The following is a 10,994-nucleotide window of genomic DNA, read 5'->3' on the forward strand; positions in this document are numbered from 1 at the left end:
GCGCGTTGGCTCCGCTTGGGACCGCGCGCTCATTCTAATCTTACAAGATTTTGGCCATGACAAAGGGCTACGTTGCATCACGAGAGTATTCGTACGTCCATCTATGAATCATTGATACAAATGATTTGTAAATATGGTTATAACTGATCATAAACCAACCAAAACATCCTTCGATTTCACTGGCGTGAATTTTGGGGAAGTCATACTATCGGTACCAGGTAAAAATGGCAGAGGTGACAATGGCAGAGGTAAAAATGGCAGGGGTAAAAATGGCGGAGTTAAACATGACAAAGGTTAAGATGACATGCTACAGCAACAAGAAAGAGAGAGAGAGCCCTTTGACCATGAACAGACTTTTGTCGATGAAATGAGCTATATTATCTAATATAATTTGTCTTGTTTTACATCATTATATATAGGTTTATAATTTACCGTTGATATGATTAACAAATATATTGCCAACATTATTTCAATTAGTGAGTAATTAATGAAAGAATTTATCTTGGCCTGTTCGTAATTAGAACAGTGCTTCAATGTTTTTTATTGTGTATTGTTAATTCAATAAGGGACGAGGTAGCCCATTCAACATCAGTTGATCTCCCATATGGGGCCCCAATACACAAGAATGCAATAACAGAGAATATTTACAGATAAAAACATTCGAAAAAGCATAAAATATGCAAAGAAATGCAATAAAAGATGAATTGTGAATATATCAATAATAAACATTGCAAACTTAGAGAGATTATTTCAATGGCATTACATTCAAATACATAATTTTTTCAAAGTAGTAAGTGCCAGCGTAAACCTTAATTGTCAATCTACCTGAGATGTTTTTTTATAGATATTATATAAACGAATTTAAAGATGACGATTCCCGTATGATGACCGGCAAGATATTCCAGAGTTTTGGACAGGCGTATTAAAGATAAGCAATGTTTGCAATAATCAGAACGACAACTTAGAATAACAAGATCGTGTCTGACGGACTGCCTCGCATTTTCGAATGGGTTTTGTTTAGATTCCGAAAATGATTTGAGTAGTATTCTGGTGCGAGTCCATGAACACAGTATAAACAACTATATATATCGAAAATAAATGATTCTGTACTTGAAAGCCGTCCGATTTAGATTTTAAAACATTTTTTTAGATGGGGTATATATGTGACATCTAAGGATCAAACGGGCTGCTCTTTTTTTGGAGTTTGGTAATTCGATCCACATCCCGGGGGCCACTTCCATTCACGAGTGGATACCATGCGCGACCATGGGGTCTCGAAAAGCACCCTAAACACGTAATTTCCATATTCTGAAAATGCACCCTTAACAAGTATTGGCGTGTGAAACCCTACCCTTAACAAGTATTGAAAACAAAACGATACTCTTGGCAAATATTCCCTGAAATTAACCCCTAAACAAGTACAGGAATGTTTATTTGATTTGATTTGATTTGATTTATTTCTGCATTCACATCAATATCAGAATTACAAAATACATATATACAATATTTACAAAGGTAATACATGATTATAACAAAATAATAGTCGCATAGTATAAATATTGTAAATGAATATTAACCAAAAAAAAAGATGTGTTGTATATTTTTTTCAAAACAAGGTTATAAATGAATGCAGGAGACCGCCATCGTGAGCGATTAGGCTTGATGGTGATGGAGGCCTCATAAAAGGTACGTAGTAGTTCTTCATTGATCAAGTGGGTGCTGTGCAGGTGTAGGTGCAGGTGCGGCAGAGAGCAGTTGAGATATTAAGTTTAAGAGGGGGCTGCGTAAGATGTAATAATGTTACGTTTGATATTAGCTTTCAAGGAGTAGATTGTTGAACATGATTTGATATTGTCTGGAAGATTGTTCCAAATATCGGGACCGTAATGTCGAATGGATTTGTGGGTTATTAATAATTTGGGGTTAGTGAGGTGGAGGTTTCCAGATATGCGGGTTGGGTAGGAATGGACAGACCTGTTGAATCTAAACATATTATTAAAAGACTGTTTATTGTTACGGGTCCTTCGGTCGTCGGCTTTACCTTATTTGGTTTAGTACGACCCCACCTTCTACACCTCGCGCAAATCGGACTCTAAACACGAATTGTTGAGGCAAAAAGGGCATCCTTTATAAAACATTTAAATTTTGTTTTATTATCCCCGCAAACTCGACCCTAAACACGTAATTTTCCCAGCGAAATAGATACCCTTTTTTCATTATTTTTATGTTTTTGACACCCTTATCACGTTACGTACGTAACGTGTCCTATCGTGAAAAAGACATCCTTTTTACGTGTTTTTTTGGTCGCGCATGGTATCCAATCGTCAATGTAAGTGCCCCCCCCCCCCGGGATCCACATGAATCTATAATCAAGACATCGGCTATTATGGCTCTCTTGGCCCAAGATGTCTCGGAGACATCATTACGACTTACGTGAAGCGTGATCCTTTGTCATTGAATCGGTATTATTAGACGGAGATTCAACATTGCGTGAAGCCTATTGTGCTTATCCCTATAAGCTTTGATTTTATCTTGAATAGACAGACTTCTTTGGGCTAGTGGTGTTGTCACAAGGCTTTTGGAGAGTTGGACAATCATCTGATAAATGCGGATCAAGGGAATCTTTGTGCACACAATAGCAGCTACAGATTCAGAAAGTGATTGCAATGCAGTTGTATAGAAGTTTATCAACCATTTCAGTGCACTTTCTGCATTGCTGGTTAATTGTTAGACATTCCGAGTTCTTGGAGCTCGTATTGTTATCAATTGAAATAGAATCAGCTTCTTCGTCAGAAATGTCTTCGACGTCAAGATGAGGGAAATGCTAGCCATAATATCAGTAACGAAGCGAGCTCTCGACTTATCACCTTCAAGCCCATATTTATCATGATATCTTGATATCCTTTCGACGTATAAAAATTTATAAGAATGTGACGAATATGATGAGCGAAAGTGAACGTTTTGTGTATATGAGGGATTTTTTTATATCACATATGCAAACCCAACGACTTTTAATGTAAACGCCAATATGCGCTGCCATTAACCCACGGAAATATACAAGTTTGAGATTACATAGAACCATTTGCATCGATTGGATAAGAGAAAAATAACAAATATTCTGTAATAAAAGTAATATTCGTTACTTCCACATCATAATGGATCCGAATATATATATATATATATATACCACATGATTTAATGAAAATGATGCAATTATAGCAATTATTGTTCAGTGTTCTAAGTAACTCATTGCAGCTAGTCCAAGTGAATGTCAGGTTCCAAAACAAGTTTCTATGGTACGGGTACCGCATGAATTTGGAAATGTGCAGCTTCTCCATAAAACAATTGCTTAAAACTTACATCCAATTCTGGGCAGTTTTTAACCAATAATATGTGCTTTGGGTGAAAACTACACAGAAGGCTATTCTTATGCGGATATTGGCTCATGTATGCCTATACAAAGATTCGAACTCCCTATAAGGACGATTGGTTCCAATCAGTGGGCATTTGACCTGGAAAACCTATCGCAAAGTGCTAATGCGAAGCTCTTTAATAAGCTGACAACAGAAGCTCACTCAAGTTGAAACGCCATGCCCACACCCCACTCTCTTCAATGAGCCTTTTCTATAATTCTATTTCTTCATTACAGTTGCCTAGTCATGAAGAAATTTCGCGCCTACGTTCTGCATCAAAATGATTCTCGCAGTTAGGTAAAGTTTGGTACTTGACGATGGGTTCTTTCAGAACAATACTCGGCGTTTTGCTTTGGTTTTTACAAATCGCACAAGGGAGAGGGAGTAATATTCTGATATACACTTCATATGGCGCAGGAAGTCATTTTATGTGTGCAGCTCATATTGGAAACGAGCTAAAGCGGCGTGGCCACAACGTCACTGTCATAATTAGCAATGCCTATGAGAATAGGTCAAAGGAAGAACAGTACAAAGACTTGCAATTTGAGATCTTCAAGCACAGTGTGCCGGTTGAAGAAGTGTGGAGGAGGCATGAACTTATTACAAAAGGGGTCTTCAAAGGAACTTGGCGTCAAGAGAGCTGGTATAGGATGAGTGAAGCTATCAACGAGTATATTGGTGATTGTGAGGATTTGTTCAACGACAAGGAACTTCTGCAAAGACTTCGTCAAGCTCAGTTTGATGTTGCATTGGTTGATCCTTATTTTCCGTGCACGTTGCTTGTAGCTGAGTATGCTGCCAAAAGACATGTGTCGATCATGGCTACCTCGTTTTCACACCTTGCTAGATACAATGGGAACCCTTCAAACGCTGCCTACATGCCAGAGATGAGCCTTGGTTTCACAAATCAGATGACCTTGATCCAAAGGGCTATCAACTGTATAATGGTTTTAATTAATGAATGGATGAGAAGAATGACCGATGTCGTTTCAGCCATCCAGGATGCCCATGGAATCTGCCCGGGGCTTCGTCCCAGTGACCTCTATCAAAGGTCACAACTGCTCCTTGCCAATGTTGATTTCGCCTTTGAGTTTCCGGTTCCAGTGATGCCTAACCTGATACCAGTTGGTGGCATTATGACGAGACCAGCAGGCAGTCTAACTCAGGTTAGTATTCTATAAGCAATAAAAGCAGAGCATCGCCATTTTGCACAGGGGAGACCCTGGCAGGGGTAGGGGGCGGGGAGCTAGGGTGGTACATGCAAGGGGTGACAACCCTTATGATTTTTTGTATGGAGAGGTTGAGAGGAGAATAATTATTGTTTTTTTTCTTTTCCGCATCTTTCTAAAATTAAGATCATGATCTAAAGTCATTGTTTGAGATGGAATATTCTTTGAGGAGTGTATATGGACTTTGAGGCTAGCAATAAACACTCACACATTGTATTAGGTGAGCAATACATAGGTTTGGTAGGGCATGGACCAGTGGGGAGGCCTACATTACGCCCCTGGCGGATCCAGGGCCTGGGGAAAATGCGGCCCGTGCCACCCCCCCCCCCCGAGAGGCACAACTAAAAAAAATAATGCAAAAGTGCCAATGAAACAGAAGTGTGCCCCTTTTAACATTGAACCCCTTTTAACATTGAACCCCCTTCTTTTGCTTGTAATTTATTGTGGACGAAATACCCATAATTTTTTTAATGAAAAACCTTTTTTATGCTTGTCAAATGTTTTCGTGGACGAGATATCCTTATTTTTTGTTAAAAACTCTTTTTTGGCTTTTCAAATATTTCCTCGAGAAAATGTGCCCCTCCTCTTTTGGAAAATCTTGGATCGGCCCCTGCATTACGCCTATATCTCTAAAAACTAACAGGGTGGGGGCCATGAGCCTAATTATAAAACAAGATGGCAAAATATACTCATTCAACCCAACCCATCTAAGTTTTTTTTTCATATTGCTGATTGACAAGAGTGTATGAATATGATTAACCATCTAACAATGACCGCGCTGATTATAGAAAGGGCGGTCACACTTTTCGTAATTCCGAAGGTTCGTAACTCCGAAATACGTAAGTTGTGTTTACCTCGATGTTCGTTAATCCGAAAACGAAAAAAGGGTTCGTTAATCCAAAGGCTCACTCGTTTATCCGAAAACGAACATGGAGGAAGTGCACTCTAAAAGACGCATCTCGGTAAGACGCGTTGCCATGACTGCAAGATGACATTTAACGGTAAGGTCCCCAACCCCCTCCCCCTCTATAAGCCAACTGCAACCCACGATATACTTCTGAGAAAACTCAAGGAGTATCTTAGTCGGTGTTAGAGGAGGGGTAACTAAAGTCACTCCTTCCATATTAACTCGGAGTAACGCCCTGTTTGTAATAAAATTACCACTTTATCCATGATCACTTCTTGACAGTGTATTCTCAGCTTAACTTCAAGAATGGATCAGAACACAAATTTTGACGAGGCAGCTAAGATGCATAGAAAAGTATTAAATGGTTTTATAAAAACTTGCTAGCGAAGAAAAACTGTCGACTTTGTTATATGAAAATTTAATTTGTGGTAGATTTCGATATTCAGAATATATCTTATTTCACCGGGGGGGGGGGGGGCGGGGGCAGTCAAATCTATTGCTGTACACACGCGTGACCAAAAAAAATGCGTTTAAAGCTTTGTTTTTTTTTCAGTTTGGGACGCGGGCCGCGCGTGCACTCGTTGAGGGTATAAAAAAAACGATTTAAAAAAGGTAGTTTTGAAAGACTGGTCAATGGTCAATCGCAGGGTCAAACGTATTTAGTGGATGTTTTTCCCAAAGCTTTTTTTTTAAGATTAGCCAATTAACGTGTTTAGAGTACGTTTTCTCCCAAGTTTTTTTTCCCTGGGGTCACTACATAATCTAGTTAAAAAACTTGTCTATAGGGGCCGAAATGTGTAAATAAATCCCACGAAAACTTGTTTAGGGGATTATTTTGCACACAGAGAAAAACTCGTTTAGGGGGTGTTTGGACATAATTTGGTCACGCATGTGTACAGCAATACATTTGACTGCCCCCCCCCTTGGGCGACGCCCCTGTGTATATATCTCCCTTTTCTTTCGTTGTCACGAACCCTCGACACACGCCCGCTTTGTTCATCTATTTTGTTTTTAGGACCTGGAAGAATTCGTCCAGAGTTCAGGGGATGATGGAATCATCATCTTCTCTCTCGGGACCTACGTGATGCATATGGAAGAAGAGTTCATTGTCAAATTTGCAAATGCCTTCGCCAGACTTCCGCAGAAGGTGCTCTGGCAGTTCCGTGGAACAGCGCCACCTCTCGTTGACAAGATACCCAACATAAAGACCATGGAATGGCTTCCTCAGAATGACCTGCTCGGTAAGACCGTTCTCGTGTCTTGAGGTTTCGATGCCAGCTTCTAAAACATCGGTGAAATGACCAAAACTGTCTTTTGTCAATTCAATTCAATTTCAATTCAATTTTATTTATTTCACTTCCATCAAACAAAAAAAAAACAAGTTGTATACCAAATATAAACATAAGTATTTGTATCCGTTGCAAAGAAACAAAAATAATAATACACATGTTGTGAAAAAAGCACTATTTGGGCAACACATTGGAGGTTTTAAGTAAGTACACTATTTTTCAATAGAAATTAAATTAAGATGGAAATGGAGGGACCCACTTAAAAGCAATGCTTGTACAATGTGGGCCCCTCAAAAAAAAATAGATAACACAACCAATAACAAAGTAAAAATACAGATATATGTAATCAAATGAGAAAAAATTAAATAAATGATAAAAAATACAAAATAAATACGAAGTTATAAAAAAAATATAGTTTGTATAGGACAAAACAACCCGTCCTAAAATGTCGATGGCATGTATTAAGAAAGAAACCCATTTTTCTTTAGTTCAGCATTGATTACATAGAAATTAATTTAACTTCATATTACCTTTTTTAGGGTAAAGGGGACCTAAAAATTTCGAGTTGAAAATTACTTGGTTTCTTATTTGGTAACATGATAATTGTGGTATGATTGCATCATATTAAATTTTTCAATATCGCCCTTTTCATACGTTACTGCAGGTCACAATAAAACACGTGTTCTAATGTACCAAGGAGGAAACAACGGTCTCTACGAAGCGCTTTATCATGCAGTTCCCGTCGTCGTCATACCCTTGTTCGCTGACCAGTCCGACATCGCAGCTAGGGTGACGACTCGAGGCATGGGCCTCTCACTCGATATAGTGACCGTAACATCGGAGAAGATCGTAGACGCCCTCAATGCCGTTATACATGATAAGAAGTAAGTATAATCGAGGCGAAACCTAATTTGTGTTTCCAGACAGTTTCCACAATGCAAAAACACCGATGGTATTCTACCGCAACCCGGTATCTATACAGTGCGTATAAAAGGAAACGAGTCAGTTTTGAAAAGTCTATCAAAATTTTGTTTCAAATCTTGATGTTTATATTTGGATGTTGATAGATGATCTGATGTCGTATCTTTCAAATGCCACTAAAAAATGCATTTCATTCATGCGCCAAATGGCAGAAAATATTGATCATCAGACTTTTTGCTAGTTTTTGTTCAACTTTTCATTAATTTCTGTATAAATTATGTTCATAATTGGTAAATATAATCCTTGGATAATATCAGATATGTGTCTGTGAGCACAATGAGGTCGGAAGTCTTCTAGGGGTACCTATTTGACTAAAAGTAAATTTTCACCGGAAATATGGATCTTCCTTTTCTAAAACCATTTTGGTTGTTCCTTGATATTGTTTCAACAAACGATTAAGAAGCATTGAATCATGCATCTTAGCTGCGCTAGGGGACAATGTTACACCTCTTGTGTTTGATGTTTTGGTTTTGGTCATGTTCAAATCTTTCGAGGGGTATTTTGAAACAATTGCAGCCACTCCTACGCCCCCATTCGACAGGTTGTGCCGACTCAAGGGCAGAGTCAGGATTTTCCAAAAAGGGGAACCATTTTTCCGAGGAAAAAGTTGACAAGGTTTTTAACTAAAAGTTACAGTAAATTGCAGCCCTGAAAACAAATTGACAGATTCTTCACTATCACAGGGAGGGGGGGGGGTGCACACTTTTGTTTTAACGGCATTTTCACGTTTCAAATTTTAATTTTGCTTCTCAAGGGGGGGGGGGATGTGCCGGCTGTGCCATCCCCGGATCCGGCAATGTACCGACCTACATGTTATCGGTTGCAAAAATCTTTCAGATCTTGTAAATTTTCAGATTAAGCCTTTAAACACCAAAAATAAAACATAAGTTCATTAATTCTTACCACAAAATAATTTCATGTAAATTCTTTAAGGGGGAAATGAAATTTCATAATCATGGTTCCAATTCTGGTTTGCTGGCATGTCTAGTTTGAGGGGATTTTTTTCTAGATATTAGCAAAATTGGTCAATTAACCAATTATAATAATTAACTAATTGTAAATTTCAATTATTTGAACAATTTCAGATACAAAGAAACGGTTACAAAGCTGTCGGCGATATTCCATGACCGACCGATGACACCTCTTGAAACGGCAGTCCACTGGATCGAACACGTCCTCAAGCACGGTGGCGGCTACATGCGATCACCGATTCATGACCTAACCTGGTATCAATATTACCTTCTCGATGTCGTCGCCGTTTTCCTTCTCGTTTTCATCACATCAATTGTTTTTGTGGTGTATTCATGTAAACTTACTTTTGAGGGATGCAAGCGAATGTTTATCGGTAGCAAAGCTAAAACTGAATAAAGACACCTTTTGTCTGTTGGGGGCACTAGCAGTCTGCCCCCCGCCCCCCTGACGAGTCACAACCCATGCAAAGGACTTATCCCTGCCCCCCTCCCCCCTGACGTGCTTGAAATCTTTTTTTTTTTTTCTTGTCAATTTTTTTGGCGGACGGTTCCCCCCGGTACACATGCCCCCAAACAGTAGCGTATAGGATTTTCCACGGGGGGGAGGGGCCTGTGGAAAATCCTGGGTACGCTACTGGTTGGGGGCATGAGGACATAAGTAATGACGTCAGGGGTGAAAAGGGGTGGCACTTATTCCCCAAAGAAAATTTGACATGAAAAAAAAAATCAAAGGAATAGTGTCAGAACGACATATTTCTTGGAAATGCTTTCAAAAAACATTTTTTAAGAATATGTGCATAACATTAATGAAACATTAACTTTATTATGATATCAAGCATATGTTTTGATGGCCAGACAAGAAAAAAATAAAGACATTTTTTTCAAATGTTACAAAAATAATAATAATAATTATACTCAACATTTATAACGCGCTTTTCCCACATAGCCTAAAACGATCACAATTTAAGTTCATTTATTTATACAAACAGATAATCAGAATTACATATTAAATGAAGGCAATGTCCAATGTCCAATCATGATGTTAAAATGACATGAAAAAAACATTAAGAAAACGAAATAATGAGTTTCTGACATTTTTATAATGTTGCATAATTAATGTAAAAATATAATTTTTAGAAAGTTCTTAGGATTTTTTGGCAACAAAATCTAATGTTATAAAAAGTCATGAAAATATGTTTTCAAAATATTTCAACAAAACGTTTTTGAAAAATGTTTTTTTGATGTTTTCTAAAACTTTTTCTAAAATGTATTAGAAACATAATAATTTTGACGTTTTTGTGATATCATTTTAACATTTTGAGAGAAACGCAATATTTTAATGACATATTTAAAAATTTATATCTTTGATGTAAAAACAAAATTTTCAAAACGTTGTTAGAATATTATGACAGTAATAATAAATGTTCTTGAAATTATACGAAACGATGATTTTACAATATTTTAAAGAAACATTTTTTGAAAAAGGTGTTTCAATTTTTTCCAATTTTTTTTAAAAATGTATAAAAACATTTCCCTCTTTTACGCTTTTGTGATGCAATACATGTATTGACATTTTTTGAGAAACACAATAACATTTTACCAACATCTTTAAAATGTGACACATTGAATGTTAAAATATCATTCTAAAAACGTTGTTACAATATTCTAAAATTAGCATCAAACGTTCTTGAAATGTTATGAAACTACGTTTATACAATATTTCAACTCAACGTTTTTGAGAAATGTTTTCCTAATATGTTTCCAAACGTTACCGAATGTATTTTAGACATATTTTCCAATGTTTTTATGATATGATTTTTACTTTTTTTCCAAAAATTTAGTAATATTCTACTAACATTTTCAGAAGGATATATATTTAATGAAAAATCGACATTTTAAAAAATGTGTTAGAATATGATAATAACGTCAACGATTATTGAAACGTAAAAAAATATATATTTGTTATAATAGTTCGACAAAACATGTTGATTTTTTTCTCATATTGGCCAAAATATTTCAGAATGTGTCAGAAAAATCCTTATTTTAGTGTCTTGTATTTTATAATACAATTCTCTAACATTTTATAACTTTAGTATTATGTTTATACATGGGATTTAAAAATACATTTTAAGGTTGTTATAATATCATACCAATAACATCAAGCGTTCTTGAATTGGTATGAAACTATGTCTTTCGATTATATA

The 10,994-nt window shown here is 36.9% G+C and overlaps 1 protein-coding gene across 1 annotated transcript; it reads left to right on the plus strand.

Annotated features, from left to right (window-relative positions):
- Positions 1-3,552: 3,552 nt before the first annotated feature.
- Positions 3,553-9,665, plus strand: LOC121420023 (UDP-glucuronosyltransferase 2C1-like). Its single transcript, XM_041614546.1, has 4 exons — positions 3,553-4,579; positions 6,565-6,790; positions 7,503-7,722; positions 8,905-9,665. The coding sequence occupies exons 1-4, from the start codon at positions 3,731-3,733 to the stop codon at positions 9,185-9,187; spliced, it is 1,578 nt and encodes a 525-aa protein (XP_041470480.1). The 5' UTR covers positions 3,553-3,730; the 3' UTR covers positions 9,188-9,665.
- Positions 9,666-10,994: the final 1,329 nt, after the last annotated feature.

This window comes from Lytechinus variegatus, chromosome 8 (genome assembly GCF_018143015.1).
Source record: "Lytechinus variegatus isolate NC3 chromosome 8, Lvar_3.0, whole genome shotgun sequence".
Lineage (NCBI taxonomy): Eukaryota > Metazoa > Echinodermata > Echinoidea > Temnopleuroida > Toxopneustidae > Lytechinus > Lytechinus variegatus.